Source organism: Mastacembelus armatus, chromosome 6, assembly GCF_900324485.2.
Source record: "Mastacembelus armatus chromosome 6, fMasArm1.2, whole genome shotgun sequence".
Taxonomy (NCBI): Eukaryota; Metazoa; Chordata; class Actinopteri; order Synbranchiformes; family Mastacembelidae; genus Mastacembelus; species Mastacembelus armatus.
In genome coordinates, this window is record NC_046638.1 from 1708179 (window position 1) to 1726925 (window position 18747).

The 18747-nt window shown below is 43.7% G+C and overlaps 1 protein-coding gene across 2 annotated transcripts; it reads right to left on the reverse strand.

Moving 5' to 3' along the window:
- Positions 1–1789: 1789 nt before the first annotated feature.
- Positions 1790–17888, reverse strand: wasla (WASP like actin nucleation promoting factor a). 2 transcript variants are annotated; one of them, XM_026312362.1, is made up of 11 exons: positions 17442–17886; positions 12967–13101; positions 12265–12351; positions 11922–12018; positions 10949–10972; positions 7804–8005; positions 7242–7284; positions 5508–5661; positions 3825–4417; positions 3271–3379; positions 1790–3132 (listed from the first exon to the last, which is right to left on the reverse strand). In XM_026312362.1, exons 1-11 carry the CDS (start codon positions 17544–17546, stop codon positions 3071–3073), a joined length of 1611 nt encoding a protein of 536 aa, XP_026168147.1. In that variant the 5' UTR covers positions 17547–17886; the 3' UTR covers positions 1790–3070. The 2 variants fall into 2 exon arrangements, with proteins under 2 accessions (XP_026168147.1, XP_026168148.1); XM_026312363.1 differs by lacking the exon at positions 10949–10972 and having other exon boundaries at positions 17442–17888.
- Positions 17889–18747: the final 859 nt, after the last annotated feature.

Here is an 18747-nt window from a genome sequence, read left to right on the forward strand (position 1 = left end):
AACTGTCTCTGCGCTGGGTGGTTTTGGTGTAAAGTGCTCTGTAGTGCCTGCCAGGTCTGCAGAGATGTTTCTGGTCTTTGGTTGTTTATGAGAGTTACAGCTTCATTACTGGAGGCAGAGCAGCAGGAGACTTTCAGCATTAAAAATCAGAAAAAACTAATTCTTCCGCTTTGACTAAAAGTCGCTCCTGCAGTTTCCGTCAGTCTGTTCAGTTCATGGTACAATATGAGGAACATGCAACAATTATGGACATGACAGTAAGTGCTATTTTTCCTCAACAACACTGTCGTGTATAATGATCAGAGTTCCTCCTCCCCCTCAATGGCCAGCAGAGTTTCATCTGATCAGGGAAACAGCAGGGACTCCATCCATTTGTCTGCACAGGAGTCAGTGTCACACACACAAGTCACTGATGCTCATTAAACAGCTGCTCAAAGAGAAGATCTTCCCTCCTCTGGGACATGTGGGGCTTTACTTTGAATAAGTGACCCTTCATTACAACATCTCTAATAACAGGAGAGAAGGGCCCTGCTGTCCACTCACTAATGGCCTACTGTACCCACTGTAGTACTCATCACAGTGACTCAGTACAGCTGAGGATTAGTTTATTTCCACTTATCTTTTAATACAATCCTGGTCAGTTAACATGGAGCTGTTGAGATATTGTCAACAGACTGATCACTGAGACAAACAGTTTGACATTTGAGTTGTTTTTAGAAGAGATTTTCATTCACTTAGTGTGAAAATTAAAACTACTTATTCTGAGCACGTCTCCATATTATTATTATTATTACTGATAAATTAACATGTAAATTGTATTGAAGTGTTGAAGCTGGTCAGGGTGGAGCTCATTATAATAGTTCTTACCTACAGGTAGTTGTTTAATTTATAACAAGGCATCAGATTTGTTTTGTGTGTAAAATCAAGTTATATATGTGTGTGTGTGCCTGTTCATAAAGGCTGAGGTCACTTGTGCACACATTGAATATTACAGTGCACCGGACAGTTGTGATTCCAGCCTGACCTGACGACCTTCAGAACATCTGTGGAGACTCGTTCAGGTCATGCTTCTTCCAGCAGCTTGGGCAGACTTGCTTCTGGTGCTTGAAGATGGTTCATGTCTCACCTGAGAAGCTTCTTTGGCTCTGAGGGAAAAAAAGAAACAGAAACAGAACAACAACACAAGAGCGGACTCCTCAGAACCGGAAAGGAGTATCAGCCTGGACCTGAAGGAGCAGGGACACTGAGGAAAGGAAAGTTCAAACTCATCAATCATCAGAGGGGGATCTTCGATGTGACTTACAATACATCCCTCCCCAGGCAGTTTAACACCCAATCACACCTTCACTCATGTAACCATGACAACCCAGACAGCGACCACCCACACGTGACCTCAGCAGCCTTCAATTTGTAAAACAACTGACCTTAAAGATTCTTGGGTCAGAGGTGAAATGTCACCAAGAACCTCAAGCAAATCCAGCTGCCTATTTTAGCACATCTGGAGTTTTGTTGTCCGTCTTTATAATCCGTCACTACTGACGATCTTCAGTAGCTGCTGTCACATCAATAAAAATGTCGTCAGTCTGATTAAAATCATTTTTCTAACAAAAACGTCGTTTCAGCCACAGACCAGTTTGGTTTTTGTCCCCTCCAGAAACTAGTCCCATCCCCTGATGTTCCCATTAGAGAAACAAAACCACTTTTCCACACGCACATAAAACAGAAGACAAAACTTCTCTGTAAATATTAACATTTATTTAAGTATACAATTTAGTATTCTCATTGCCCCCCCCCATCCCTCTTCACAGGTTCATGTCAGTATCTCAGTTTGTCACTGCAGCATTAAGCCTCTGGAGGACGAACAGTTAAAACGAGCGCTGATTTTTTCGTTGCACCGTGGACAGATCACAGGCATCACCAAACCCACAAGCTGTTTGCAGACGCCACATTTGGTTCATTATTTGCTTTTAGTTATTTTTCTCCATGAGGAGGCTTTTACAGTCGCGTTGCATAAAATGACGCTTTGTTAACTGAAGGACAGCGGAGGGCGAGTGGTTCCTGTTTGAAATACTGAGCGGAGCGCTGCTGCTGCTGATGCTTCCCTCTGCCGGAAATAACGGAATGACGTCACAACAAAAACTTCCCAAAGTGACGTAAGAACAAAACTCTCAAATAATGTGTGTGTGTGTGTGTGTGTGTGTGTGTAACGTTTGTGTTGAGCAGAAACTCAAACATCGTCAGTCACGTCTATAATCACACTTACAAGCTGTGATATAGCAAAATGTTCGGCTCCTAAAAGTGTCTGTTATTTCCGCCTGAAAGAAAAAAAATAAAAATTATCTTTGACAGACACACACTGAAAAAAAAAAAACCAACACAAAACCGAACTACTGTATCACAGCAAGTGTGTGCAAATTAATTACATTACAAAAAAAAAAAGTCAAGGATCCACGTGAGGCAACTGAGCCGTCATGTTTTGGTCAACAAATATTTTTCAGAAAAAATAATAACAACATGACTAAACTACGGTTCATAGGTAGGTATGAAAAGAAGCACGGTAAGAAAATAGTGTTATTTCGCATTTAAATCGACTCACGATCAAACACAAAGAGGATCCTGCCTGTTTGGTCGCACACACGCCTCCTTTAGTTTCTCAAACAAGGAACGAAAACATGAAAGTAACATGAAATGTTTCCTAAGGATCACATGAGGCCTGGAGCAGCCAGTGTTTTCTATTATTGATTATTACTGATGATCGCCGTCGCCTGCAGCTCCATGTAATGACGGATTTAAGTGCTTTCTAATGAGACGACTTCCCGGGGGAAGTGTAGGGTCTTTAACGATGAGGACGCGTGAGGAATGGGACTGATTTAACGGATGAGGTATTGCACAGATTAATTATAACAAGTATTTAAAAAAAAACAACAAAAAAAAAAAACAAAAACACAAAGGAAAAGCAAAAAGGCAAAAATAAATATACAGCAAATTCTTACAACATTTACAATTTTAGTCAGGAAGATTTTTAGGAGATATTTTAGTGTCAGCGGTTGTTGCGAGGGGGAAGTCATCACTAGTCATCCCATTCATCATCATCCTCGAAGTCCTCGTCTTCATCATCATCCTCGTCTTCATCTGAGGAGAGTAAACACAAAAGAAAGTGTGGAGAAGAAAGAGAGGACAGGGCTGACAGGGTGTATAAAAAAAAAAAAAAAACCTTGTGGTCACATGGTACAAACAGGTAAGAGAGATACCTGCTCTGTCAGCAGTTACCTGAGGAATGGATGGCTTTGCTCCTCTTCTGCATCACTTCCATGAGAGCCCCGACAATACCCGCGGCAGGAGCCGGCGTTGGAGGGCCAGACTCTGGAAGATCTGATACCTGTCAGACACACAAACAAGGTCCAGTCCACTTCCTGGCAGGCACGAATCACGTTTCTTTCACCATGTAAATCACACGAACATTTAGAGACAGTAGATCGAAGACAATAATGTGTAATCAGGGTGCTGCTTTAAGTTAAAAAGCTAAAACAGCATCAAAAACTTCGGCTTCGGGTTTCAATAGCATTTTACTGAATCTGAATCCAGTTCTGAATCTGCTTATCAAATCTGAACTTATATTAAAATGTAGGTTTTTTTTGATGAAGGAATCTGTTAAAAAACGTTTTCTACATTTTTATAACAGTAACATCAAACTCAATATTTAAAACTCAACTTCTTCAAACCACTTTTTGGTTCCGATTTGATCACTCGATGTAAAAATGCATTTTGTAAACTGCATCAATCTGACAGGTTTACACGTGAACATCAGACACTGATCGTCTTACGGTCTTGAGCTGGATTCCTTGTCGGATCTGGTCCAGCAGGGCGTCACGCCCGGTGCTGGAAGCCGGTGCTCTGTGGTTCTGCTCCACCTTCTTCAGCTGGGTCCCTCCTCTGATCTGCTCCAGCAGCGCCGACTTCCCGCCTGGGCTCGGTGAATGAGGCGAGTCTCCGCCTCCACTCACGCTGTCCGGCTCTGGAGGTGGAGGGGGCGGGGGAGGTGGAGGAGGCGGCGGAGCAACGGCCGTACCTGTTGGAGACTGTTGAGCCAGTGGAGGTGGTGGAGGGGGAGGAGCTTGGGGGGCAACGGAGGAGTGCGAGGAAGTTGGGGGAGGAGGAGGAGGAGGCTGGTGTAGGTGGGCTGGAGTAGGGGGCTGGTGGCCTCCTCTGGTGGGAGGAGGTGGTGGAGGCGGGGCACCCAGAGCTCCGGGTCTGGAGGGGGGCGGCGGAGGAGGTGCTGAGGCAGGGGCTCTGGAAGGAGGAGGTGGAGGAGGGGCCCCTCGCACCCCTCTAGATGGGGGAGGAGGGGGTGGAGCCGAGCTGTGAGGTGGTGGAGGAGGAGGAGGGGGGCCGCCACGAGAAGGAGGTGGAGGGGGAGCTGGAGGGGAAAAAGACACATGAGATCAGGTCGTACCGACAGACAACAGGCCGAAAGCAAAGAGCCAGCAGGGATGAGGCCGACTGCTGTCTCTCTGAACGTTGTCTTCGTCTGAACCAAAAAGCGTCTTTGAACGCACCACACAGACTGACGGCCAATCAGCACGTGAGAGGAAATACCTCTCCATACCAGCAGGGGGCAGTAGTCTGAATTGGCCAGTCAAAAAGGGAAAGACCTGTGTTTGTGTTTACTACAAAAAATGATTTATCAATAATCAAGTGTCACCAATAAAAAGTACCAGAGTTTTATTTAATCAAATTCAGCTTGTTAATATTAATATAAACGCTTAATCACATCCACCACTTTCAACACACACACACACACACACACACACACACACACACACACACACACACACACACACACACACACACACACACACACACACACACTCAGATTCAGCTCACTGTACGTGTCTCTCCTGTTTTCGGTCCAGCTCAGGTTTACATGAATAAAACATGGAGAGAAACTGTCACAGAGAATAAAAAAGTCAGACAGAAAATATTGTTTCATCTGTGCACCTGAAAAAAAGGAAGGAAGTTCAAGACAACTGAAGAATTTTAATGTGTTCAAATGGTGAAAACTAGAGAATTACTGTTAAATGTTGCTGCTGTATTATTCACATTACATGGACTCAGAAGTTAAAAATCCCACGTCTGTGATGTGATGCTGAACAGCACATTCAGCCGCCGTGTTCTTTGCTCGGTGTTTAGACACTGTCACCATAAAACTAACAGAAATAAAACTACAGACTGATTCCATGTTCCCCACAGGCTCGATCTCTGCACAGTTCAGCCTTCAACTTTACATGTTTTTCTTTTTTTGTTAGCGTTTATATTTAACTGCAACTGTTTCAGGGGATTTTTCACTTTGACAAAGGAAACAAACTGACACTGATTTGTCAGTTCTGTGAAGAAAATCTCCATGATAACTTGAAGCTGCTTGTTTTGTCTGAAGACATCAAATATATTGTGACAGGAACGAGAACATATCAAAGGGTATCTGTGTGTGTGTGTGTGTGTGTACTCACCCTGCCTCCTCAGCTCGTTCTTCACGGCCTCCACCCCTCCCTTCTTCTCGATGAAGTCGTAGATGACCTTGGACGTCTCTCGGTCCTTCAGCTGAGCCTCGGAGATGCCGCACATGTCGAACAGGTTCTTCAGTTCAGGGTCCAGGTTGTTCAGCTGCAACAGCAACAACATTTTAAAAAGACTGAGCTGAGGAAAAGTTGTGATTTGTCATATGGGGCCACATAAATATTTCATCATCTATGGATGTGTGGGTTATTACTCATGATTCCAGCTCCTAAAGGTTTAGACTTGCAGCTTGTTTCACATTTTTGAGTATTTTTCATTATATAACACATAATCCTGGACTTTCATTTGTAATTGACTAAACAATTACTCAAATATATAATTGGCACATCAATACGTAATGAAAACAGTGAGTTCTAGCTGAGATTATATTTTTAGTTTTCTATACTTACAGTCTGACCGAATATCACCTTATTTAAATCCCAACTTCACCAAGTTCAGATCCTTGTTTCAGGCAAAGTCCATGTACAAAACATTAGTAAATGATGTATTGACAAGTTGAAGATGCTAATAAAAGACAGAAAACTTCCTGTAAGTATTACATTAGTAAGTTAGTAAGCATGTACTATTTGGGATCTGTACTGAAAAGCAGAATTTGTAACTGGACCAAGGATCTCAACAAAATTCACTTTCTTAGACTTTACTGTTTTTAAATGGTTGTAATTATCATCATCCTCATCATCATCTATTCTTCCTCATTTTATCTACTTTTATTTTTTGTTTCCTCAGGTAAAATACACCAACAGACAATGAAATGTGTGAATGAATGTTCATTCAGGCTTATTACACAAAATGCATCCTGCTCAGTTCTGCCTGGCTCTGTTTAGCCAGAATTAACTGTGGCCGCAGTATAAAAACTGTGAGTTTGTTTGACACAGTGTCAGTGTGCCCCCTGGTGGCCATGAGGTAGAAACACAACCTGCTTCCAACCTGGCAACAAACACTACAAACCACTCAGCTGCTGTTACCTGCAGCTCTGTACTGTCTCAGCACACATACTATTCACGGCGTATGTTTGCATCATGCTGCAGTGCATTCTGGGATTGCACGCTGTGTGACTCAGGAGACGGTTCAGGATTCGCGTTCAAAGTCGAGTAAACACTGAACAGGCAGAAAACAGAAAGCAATCAGCGTCCTGCTCGTTATCATCAGGCTGCGGACAAACCTCATGATGACACGAGTCAGCGGCTCCGGTTGCTACGAGAAACTAGCCAGGGTTTTTAAAATAGCCTCCGTTTCACAATGACAAACCTTTGTCAAATGATTTTCTTTGCTTCCCTGCAATCTGAGTGCAGTGATGGTGCATTAGGAAACAGAAACCAGCACCCACACACAAACCTTCTGAGCTTTTAATCTGAAATACCACAATAATTAATGAAGCAGATGCTTTTGAGGTGTGCCTCGGATCAGATTGTCTTTATTTTATTACTTTATTAATTTCTCCAGCACGCAGCTCTCTAATGGCTTTAAGAGGCTGCAGCCTGGTTCCCTCTGGACTCAGCGTCTGAGATGCAGCGAGATGTTTGTGAATATGAGCAGGAAGCAACAAGAGCCTATTGTGTGATTTCATCATGCAGCCACCACATAGGTCACTATTGTGAGCGAGTGTGTAGGTCAGAGGCAGTGTGTGTGGTTGTGTGTGTGTCAGTGGGGTGGGTGTGGGTACTCACATCAAAACCCGTGTTTGGGTCCCAGCCCACGTGACCGATGTGCCTGAAGAAGACAGGACAGATATGAGGTGAAATCTCACACACACACACACACACACACACACTCCCAGTTTATCACATGCACTCGACCGCCCACGTGCACATGCTAAATAGTGAGCCCACACTCGCAGCTCCGAGCCGTCCGCCACAGAAACAGTGTGGTCATTGAGCACGGTCAGACTCAAAATGTTTACTGCTGCTATGAAGCTGAGTGTTAGTGCCGGAACACACACACACACACACACAGGTAAGAACAACAACACAACAGGATCCAAACACTTCATCTGAAGACTAAACAGTTATTTCTTTTATTTTTATTTTGACTTCCTGTGCATCACATTCATGTTTGTGAGTGACATGCATTCGACAGAGCTGACATCCTAAACTCTAAAGAAACATTCTGTGTCTAAACCAATAAATTGGTCAATGAAGAAAACAACCGGCAGCTTAATGACCCTTTGAGTTTCTACCTGCTGCAGCACCAAACCGATCAGTGGCGTTAAAAACACGCGGTGCGACTCACTGGAAGTTGCTGGGTGTGCCGATGTCCGCCTTAGTCAGCTTCTTCTTCTTGCCTTTGGTCTTCTTGTCCTTGCGGGCGAGGCCGCTGTGGCTCAGCATGTTGTTGAGGTGGTACGGCTGCTGGTGACTCTGGGAGTTGTGGAATCGGACGTTGTTGATTTCTGGGTTCTTGATGTCGACCGTGGCCATGGGCAGAGCTGGACCTGCAGAGGAGGAGAAGACAGTCGGAGAAATGTCTGAGAGCTGTGGAGGATTTTTAATAACAACATTTGCAACTGAACAACATAAACATATAAATGTCTCAGCCCTGCTGCAGTGGACGAACTCTTCTGGTATTAATGAACTCATGACCTTTCAGGACAAACTTCACATTTTTAGTTCCACAACTGGAACAATCAGCTGCTGTTTGTTCTGTCGCTCATTAAAAGCACCACAGAATCTAATTTAATGCCCTTTTTCACAGTGGAACACATTCAACAAGCTGCTCATACAACTACAACTCAAATGGCAGCTTATCGTCGTCACTGGAGCCTTGAACCTGGCGACAAAACACAATTACTGATTCAAGTGTCTTAGCAGCTGCAGCATGAACACACAGGTTTAGTCTGGACTGCAGGACAATCAACACATTTCTCTCTGCTGCTCTTTGAGAATTTGCTTCCTTGGTTACGTTCTCATTAAGTGCGACGTTGTGTGTGTTTACCTAGACGGGCCTTTGGGCACCGCCTCCGTGTCCCAGACGTAAACGATCACTTACATAAGGTCTAACGTACAAACACTCCCATACGCTTCTGAACAATTCAGGAGTTACTGGAAACTGGTTCTTGCTCACCATAGTGACCACGAAGAGAGTGAGACACAAAAAGCAGATCATTTCCACTGTTTAAAATCTTTTCATTATAAAATCTCCTGTTTATTTTTCTTTCCCTCCACCACCTCTCATCCAGGGAGGGAACACACTGTGCCTGTCTGTGTGTCAGGGGAAACAATCTCCCAACATCTCACACACACACACACACAAAGGACTTTTTAGGAAATTGAATTCAATATCATTATGACTTGAGACCTGACAGGACTAGTCAGGCTTTACTGCAGTTAATAATCTAACTGCCCCCTCTTGACTCTCACACATATCATCAATATGTCTTTAATAATCGCTGGTACCTGAGGGACCTGACCTGCACTCATATTGTATAATCCGTCTCTTCTAATATAAATGTCGAGCAGCCATCCCCGCTGCCCGTTCAGTCCTCGAATTCGACATAATCGTCACAAATCGCAGAGGCATCGGACAAAACCACTAATCCAGTGCTAATCCCGGTCCAAATCCCTGGACTCCCCATAAATGCTAGATGTTTATGAGCAGACCAACGGGGTCGCCTCAAACCCCGTCTCCTGAGGACCAGGACGAGCCTTGTGGCTGTTCACTAGTGTCAAACACAGCTGCACGGGATGGTTGTGTGTGGGAGCTGAATACCAAAGATCAGTGTCTGTGTGGCACTGACTGATGAAAACAGAAAGGTTTCAATACATATAAATATGTTGGTCAAGTAGTGAAAACTAGGATCAAATGTGTGGTGTGTTTACTGTTTCTGTGCCTGTTCAGACAGCTCCTGATTTAAATCGTTGTACAGATTATATCTGATTTAGACAGTTATATTATCAACAGCAGCACAAAGTGTTTTAGTGTTTTATCAACTACTTCACAGTGGATCTAAAGTTTGATCACATCAGGGAACAAGAGACCCCACGGGGACCACTCGGCGTTCCCAAACGATGTGAATAATCCGTGAAGTACCACCACGAGTAGCTTCTTCTTCTATTACTACTAAAGGGCATTTTACTCAGTGAGGACGAGGACAATACACTCAAAGAGGGAGGAAGCAAACTGGCATCCCCCAAACTGGGAGGCAAATCCAGGGCAGTGCTGCACTCACAGACTCATGTTTGGGTGCGGAAATGTCAGAATCAATCTGTGCCACCGGGGAGAAACTTCAGTGAAAGAACGATCCGAGGAAGTAACGACTGATCTTTTCAGTATGTGCTAATCCTACTCACAACAGGCCGGTGTCTGCCAACGGTCAGCGGGCTTAACCAAAACAAAGCGTCTTGGAGCATCATGTAGGCACAGCTCCAGACGAGAAGATCTCATCTTAGTCTGAGAGAGACCACTCTGATTGGCTGCCCATCCTACTGGATCAGTGTAGTGTCAATGATTTCACCCATTTAGTGCAGTTTCTCCTCATTTCTACTTCCACAACCAAAGTCCAAAAGCTGACGACACCAGCGCCACCTGCAGCTTCTTCTCAGACATGTTCTGAATCAGAAGCAGCTATAACTGTTTCTGAATGACCAACACAGACTAATGCCCCATGCTGGCATGGACAGTGCTGGTTAACAGGGGTGAATTCAGATCCACACCCACATTAAGATGGGTGCATGTAAAAACTAATCATTGGTTCTCTGTCAGGTGACTTAGCGACATGTGAACTAAGAGTTCGACATTTCCTGAGGAACGCTATAATGAAGTATACACAAACACTCAGCAGCACAGTCTGTGGGATTATAGATTAGGCCTAATGTGCATCACAACAGGGTTTAAAGTGAACAACACAGGCCATGTGGTCCACATATGGCACAGATGGGCTTCCTGCTGACCAGATTAACCTGCAGCAGACTCTACTCTGTGTCAGCATGTGATCAAACTGTCTGCGAAACAACAACGGCATCAACACCACAACCCCGACACCCAGGTCTCCTGGTATCTGCCGCCACATACCATCTACTCTGATCACTGACATTAATCAGGGTCTTCCTTCTAACCTTCAAACAGTTGTCAGATACATGCACTCAAGATACACAGGATTTTCTGATCTGGACTGTATTTCCCCCCGTGGATCCATCAAAGCCACTGAACCCAAAGCACAACATGACAACAGTCCAACCAGACCCCAGAACTGCTGATCTCACTCAAAGTCACGTTGTCCCAGATCAGAATGACTGAAGAGTTTGTAAAAGCAAATACTGAATAAAAAAAGGAAACTCCCAGTCTCAGGAAGCTTAGAAGCTTGTCAGGAGAGGAAAAGAAAGAGTTTTTAAAGAACATATAAACTGTCTCAATTATCAGTACTGAGAGTTCAACATACCATTTTTAGCGTCACCTCTTTTCTCTGCAAAAGAGAAATTAACACAGTTACAGCTCAGAAACAAATTTACCAGGAGCTAACTTGAAAAAAAAAAAAAAAGATATTTAGTGTTTATAAAAGCGGTGAGAGAAGAGCGTTAGCTGTTCCAGAGTTAGAAAGTGTGTTGAAGTTCAGTTAGTGTAGCTCTGCGACAGCTGTCAGAGAAAACATGCGTGACCAAACGGTGAGAAAGACAGTTCAGGGAGTCTCTGGCATGAGCAGGAGAGTGAAAAGCAAAAGGTTTGAAAGCTCAGACATGTCTGACATAAACCACCACCCCCCTTTCCAAAAGCTGCCTGTGCCCCATCTCTTTCAGCCTTTGAACCTACAGTCATCATCTCAGTGTGAGCAGTGCACTTCAAAGGGCCGGCGTGCTGAGAGAGGCTGGAGAGGAGCCAGAGAGGAGCCTCGCTGCAGAGACGTTCACCACACAGACAGCGAGGAGGAGCACACCGAGCTCACGGCACCAGAGGAAGGAAAACGTGTCTCACACCAAACCTCATTTCATGCCCTCATGTAAAACTACGTCCACGTTACAGCTGCCAATTGCACATGTGGGGCTAGAGCCGATTCCTGTTCGATGTGCGAGTGTGTGAGCTCCGTCAGAACGGTCAGACCAGAATCCATGTGGTCGTTTTAACGTCTCCTTCCTCTGCACATGTCGCCTGTCGTCATCATTCAGTGTGGGAAACATCAGCATGGAGGAGGGGGGGCAGTGGAGAGACCAGGACGCTTCACATGTGTTGGACATTTATGGAGAAGCTTCTGGTCGATTTTAATTGCATTTAATAAGCCCTGCACATGAGTGAGGCACTGAGGTTTGGGTTGTGCTAGTGGAAGAAAAGGTGAGTTCTCTAGTTTGAGATGAGGAAAAGTCAGACAGATTGGAAAAAGCGGAGAAAGCAAAAATAAAAGACGAAGCAGTGAAACTCACCGGTTTTACGCTGCCGTCGGTTGAGCAGGTCGTTGATGGCGACTCTGAATCTTTTGGCCTCTTCTTCACTAGCGAAGTTCAGACCGATCTGACAGATCTAAGAGGAAGATGAAAATCTTTCCTCAAAGTACTGAACAGAAAGATTACAGAGCCTTGTATAACAGACAAGGTATTTAATGTACACAGGTAGAAATTTCTAAGACTGGCATTTAATTTTACAACACTGCAGTATTTACACTGTAACACACATCCTGAAGGCCTGAGGCTGCTCCACAGGATGTCCGTGTTCACACGTGACAGTAAACACAGTCGGTGGCTAATCATGAAAAAGCTGCACACTTACATCTCCTGTAAATGAGATGAAGTAGGGTCTGGAGCTGCTGATGGAGAAGTTGTGGTAAAGTTCCTGTTCAAACATGGTTTTTCCCTCCTGCAAAAACACAAGACAGAAAGAAATATCAGAAAAGATTGTCCCTGATGCTTTAAACAATTAGATCGGTCACTGTGCAGACTGTCCGGGGAATAGAAATCAGTGAAAAAGCAAACCATCAGGTCTTAGACTCCTTCCCTTCCTTCCCTATAGAGTTTATTACACCAAAAATCAATGTCCAACAATTGTTCCACATTTTCCTATGGTTAGTGGTGACGATGACAGAGCTCAGTGAACAGTGGTGCGTTTGTTTGCATTACCAACCACAGCAGGCTGACAAAAAAAAAGTGTCCAGGATTAGTTTATGTGATTTGTTTCCGCAGACTCATTTTAATCGAATTAAGCGAAACCCACGGTGCCTTCAGTCCTCAGACACTGCAGCACCCAGACAGACTCCTGAACCCGAGTCTCATGCAGTATTTACAGATCAGTAGCTTTTAATTCACTGCCCATTAGAGTTGCTCCGCCGATTGCACACCACCTTCACATATTATTTTTTGCTGACTTCCAAAAGTGTACGGATGCAGTGCGGCAACAGTGCACAGACAGCAGAGAACGTCAACACTGAGCACTGGTGCTGAGTCACAGCTGTCCAGATGTTACAGGCCTGCTCACCTTGATGTCAAACACTCTGATGAAGTAAGACCTCTGTGGGTTGTCTTTGACCAGACAGGCCACACCGCAGCACCTCTTCACCCAGCTGCAGCTGCGCTCGGCCCCGTACACCTGGACCACCGCTGAACACAGGGTCTGAAACCACACAGGTGAGAGGTGCAGAAACTGATTATTAGGTCAGTACGGCTCATTGAACAAAAATGTTTAAACATATTAAATGGAAGCAGAAGTGAAGCAGGAAAGTCATGAAGTTTTTTTTATATTTTATTTTTTTTATATTGCTTGGCTGTGACCTCCGTCCAGATTTTACATAAACATCTGGTCCCTTGTTAAAAGCTCCACATGTGACGCAGCAGCAACAGAGCAGCCAGTGAGGAAGAGGAAATCTACATGATGCAAAACCTTTCAATGGAGATAAGGACAAAGACAGAACACACCTGGTGAAAAACAAGACCTGGTCTCTGGGCGACACGGAGACCTTTTGAAATCAGATTACAGGTCGCAAATGCAAATATCTTAACAATAGACTCGAATGTGCAGAATAACGTGATAGATTCTTTGCTCGGCTTCGCACTCCAGCACACTAGAATAAAAAAAAAACAAAAACAAAACTTTGAGGTCAAAGTGACAAAGTTTCACCTGGAACATGAGTGAACAATGCATGAACATCATATGCATTCTCCTATAAAACAGCACATCCCACTCATGCTTCAGCCAAACAAACATATCATCACATACTGAAACAGCATCTAACACACACAGTGCTCTGACAGTGTCAGGGAGCTCCACTCAACAACACAGACATTTCTGAAAGTGAAACTTCTTTCTCTTCACAACATACGTGTTGGGAAACATATTTTATATATATATATATATATATATAATGCAGAGAAGTTTTTCCTAATCCAATTCAAAGGTCTAACAGCAGAGGACCATGCTGGTAACAGATGGTAACAGTTCCTGAAAGCCAATTTGTGATATTGGGCTACAGCAATAAAATCTGCCTTGAACATCTTTGAAGAGAGGCTGGAAGTGTGCACATTATCCACATCTGTGTTAATTACCACGGTCTTGCTCCTCTCTACAACATGTTTTAGCAAACACATGCAGACATCGATCAAACCACAGAGCATCTCTCCTCATCAAACGGTGCCAACAACTGGTTAACAGGTAGTAACAACCAACCCCAGAGCTGAGAGCAGCAGAGCAGCGAGCAGGAAGGATGGTGAAGGAACAGGGTGCCCTCAAGGCTGTTTACATAAGCCTGAAGCCTGCAGGAAAATAACACAGCTCTCTTGGTCAAGTGGAGTCAGTCCATCAGCACAGCACTGGTGCTCACTGGGAGCCCAGGCAGAACTTCTGTTACCTAAAATGCTGCTGCAGAAAGATTTACAATGAGGAAAAACAGGCCCTACTGCACACTCTGTCAGGCCTGGACTGCAGACCACTTCATTTCCTTCTTGTTTGTGAGACTCTTTAATTTTTATATTGCCTTCAGCAGTAAAATCAGGAGGACTGAGGTAATGTGCCTGATTTGGGCCAAGAAAACACTCCATTGTGCGGAAGGGCTGTGAAACAACAAGCCTTTGTTTCTGTCAGTATGTTTAAGATCACTGCCCTGCTGCATTATCCTAAAACAGGGAGTCTGTGTATTAAAAGTGTCCTGAGTCTTTAACTCTTCAGCCATTTTGGATGTGAAGAGCTTTAGATTAAATTTGAAAGTCAGCTCTTTAACCTCTCGGTTACTGCCTCCTTCCTCCACGGCGCTTAACTTTCATTTTTGCAGGACAGGAAGCCGAGTCCAGCTGCTGTCCTCAGCAAGGTGTGGTTCTGGTTTCTGGTTTTGAGGTTTCTGCAGAGGTCACACTGTGTTAAACCCTGTGCCAGGATCCCTCCCTTTGCGGTAGAAGGAGGAAATGCCACTGGGCTGGTTTCCTCCTCTGTGATTTATAAATGCGGGTCAGAAGAGCAGCAGGAAACACTTTTCACCATGAAATCACTGCTCAGCATCACACTGCAAAGGCCGTAGGTCACCTGTTAAAAACCTCATTTGGCTCAGTAAATTGTCACTGTGGGAAAGAACTCAATGATGGACAGATACCACACTGCAGCGACATCACTTTAGCATTCGACAACCACAAACCCATTACCCTAACCCTTACCCATAACTACACAATGCCTTATAATTTACATCAAGGCAGTCATTGGTCTGAATTGGTCCTGAACTGATTTGTACAATCATCAATTATCTAACTGACAGAAAATGTGTCCACATTATTGTTTAAGCCAGGCACCAAAACAAAACACCTTCCAGTTCCACTTTTTCCAGTGTGAAGATTTGCTGCAGGTGCTCGTTTGCCTCTGGACATGATTTTCCGACCTTGTGGCGAAAGCAGCGTCTCATTGGCTGAGTCGAGTTGTTTATCGTGGACCTCGGGATCTCATGGGGAGACTCTTTTTCTCAACTGCTGTTTCCAAGGTCAAAAATAAAAGTTTCAGTCTCACCACCAAGAGGAGCTTTCAGAACAAAACCTATGGCAAAAGCTCAAGTTCTACTGTAAAATACTGTTAATGCCAAAGTTGTTCAAAGTTTCTCAAGCTTTAAAAATGTTTTAAAAATTTGTGGTGAATATCTGTTAAGAGAATTCACAAATCCAAACTAATCTAAGACAATCTAAGACCTGTGCTGCCCCAAACTAAATCCCTCACAGAGCACTTTAAAGAGCAGAGGGGCCCTCTGCAAAGCCGCATTAGCAAATTAGCCACATATGTTTAGGAGGCTGATACTCAATATTTTGCTTATTTTCTCTAATTGTTTTTTTTTTCTCCTCTCTTTCAGAAATTATCACCTTGCATGTCTAAAATTACTTACTTTCTAATACTGATTTTTGAAATAAACACTGGTACCATCTGTTTAAGTAAGAATGTTTAAATACAGTCTAGATCTGACAGACTGTGACAGTCAGGTCTACAGACCCACATTCAGTCAGTACTAAAACATATTTTGGTTCTATATCCAAACCCACTGGTCACCTCGGTCTCAGAAACCTGCAGCAGCACAACTTTAAAAACTGCTGAGCTGTCCTGCAACCATCACATTACATCAGCCCCAAATAAACCAGATTAAACTACAGACTCATGTTTTATGAGCTGTTCTCCCGACCTGAGTGGATTTCTGCAGATAATTACGATACGAAGCAAAAACACAGGGCGATAAAACAACGTTCAGCTGTACGACACTCAGGTGCTGCTGGGTTTTCAGGGTGAGATGTTTCAGTGCCTTCCACAATAACAGGTGATTAAAATCTTAAGGAAAGCAGCTTCAGAGATTCTTACCACCATATGTCAAGAAAACAGGACCATCATTGATGGAGTGGAAGGAAATGCTGCACCCCCATGATCCCTGGCTCCAGCAATAGTTTTACAGACAACAGTTGACATTTCTATCTAGAAAGCATCTTAACCTCATATTGTGTTACGGCACAATCAATAAAGAAGTGCCTACGTGGAGGACAAGATAGTTTTTAGAATTCCTCAAGCCAATTTAAGACTCGGAGCATCAGTAAAAGCAATTAACACAATATTGATCAACTATATTTCAGTTTGCTGCGACCAGCTACAGACACACTTAGTATCCCAGTCGTCTCTCCCAAACCTCAGGTCACCGTAAGCACAGACATGGAAAATAACGTTCAAGCTCAATAATCTCATCGTGGTGCGTGTGGTGCTCCACCTCGGCCCGATCTAAGTGTTCCCACTTATTCTGGGGTCGATAATGTTGACAAGAAAATAATATATTAAAAATGCCCATCCCAGTTTGCCACTGTAAGAGAGTATATCTTTATATTGTTTGTTTTGTCCAAGGGCCCAAAGGTGTTTATTCTATTCACAGCTGTGGACTAAAATCCCCTCACAGAAAAAATACCTTAAAAACATAATTAATCATTAAAATACTAGTCAGTATACTTTGAAAGTCCAATTTGTATCTTTAGCCATTATTCTTTAACTACTTTGATCATAATTATAAAACGGCTAATGTGACTGATGTCACTAAAACACAATATTATAGGCCTTTACTTTCCCAATCAATCTATAAAACACCAGAAAACAAAACATCAGTCACTGTTTCTAAAGGTCAAAGGGAAAATCATTCCCTTTAGAGGAGAAGACCCAGTTAAACTAACAATTACTGACATCTGTTCTGAGGTTTGACTCTTTATGGTGACAGCTGACCAGATGTTCACATGTGGATCACTGACTGTAACCAAACATAGACCGGGTCGCAGGATTTGACCAAACGCGTGTTAACGGTGAAAACGACGTGGACTCAGCTGCATCGTAGAACCAGAACCGAACCAGAAAGTCTGTTTGTGCTGCCTCCTGTGAAAAGAGAGGGGTCAAACACAGAGCACTCTGACACGCTGTCCAGGTGAAACACCTGCGCCGTCAGGTGGGAAACAAACGGGAGAACTTACGGCGCACTTCCTGCCCAGGTACCCGAACAGGCACTCGTTCTCCTGCGGGGTCAGGAGGAGGGAGCCGACGTTAGCGACCCTGCGGGGCGGCGGGTGGCTGTTCATGGCTCTGGTTTAGTCTGGTTAACCCCGAAATAATGCGGTTTTCCCCGGCCGGGCTCAGCGAACACCTCTGGTTACAGAAAATCCATGCGGGCTCCGGTTGCTATGGCCTGCAACCGGACCATCTCAGACTCCCGAGTCCGGGGAGGACGAGGAGCGCTGTCTAGGCTTACTCCTCTTCACGAAATAGTCTTAACTCCTCCGTTTGGGGTTGAGTAAAGAAACAGGAGCCCGTCGTGTGACTGCGGACGGATAAACGCTCAACTTTCATTCGGAAAGTGCAGCAGCAATGCGTACATCCAACATGGCAGCAAGACGGAGCACACCACTTTAAAGCGGAGGAGAGGGGGGGGGGGCGTCGGTGTGGACAAACTCTCGAAACACCAACCGGGATATAAAACGAGCGGTTTGATATCGAACCGTAAAGCGCAGGGGTGAATATACACATAACACACGAACGTGAATATGTCGTTTAAAAATATCTTTCGGTTAAAGCTGCGTGTTTTTTTTTTTTGGTTCGTGTTGCTGCACCAAAATGGTTCATCCCGCAGGAATGCTGCTCTGCGGAGGGAAAAGGAGGGGCGGGGCGAGACGTAGCGAGGGGGAGGGACCATTGCGATGACGTAATATGTAAATAAGTCGGAATAATTAATGTATAAAATGCTTTGTAATTGTCTTTTAATGAGAAGAGCAAAATATTTTATTTTTTTCTAATAATGATACAAAATCCATCCAGAAAAAGTATAGGTCTATCTATTGTTATATCAATAATAATTTTATTGAAGAGATAAGTAAAAAAATATAATAAAATTTAAATCTAATCCTTGTATTAATCATTATCTTGACACTATTTGCCTAAATGACACTGGATTACATTATTTTAAAAAATGCTACCAGATTTTAGCCTCTATGTTTGCTGTACATTCTGTTGAACAGATTTGTAGTTTTGTAAAAATACAAGGATACAAATCTTTGTATTGATAAAGATAAAAAATATTCCGTGTTTTTTTGTTGTAAAGCAATGTGAGCAGCTGTTTGAATATTGACATCTCTCCGAGCAACAAATTATAATCCATAGTGACTGGATCTCTACATTAAGGAAGCAACAAATCAAACTTAGTTAACATTTTAAGGTAAACGCCCATGCAAATAAAATCAGAAAGGTGTGAATGTGTGGTGGCAGATGGACAGATGACACCGGAGG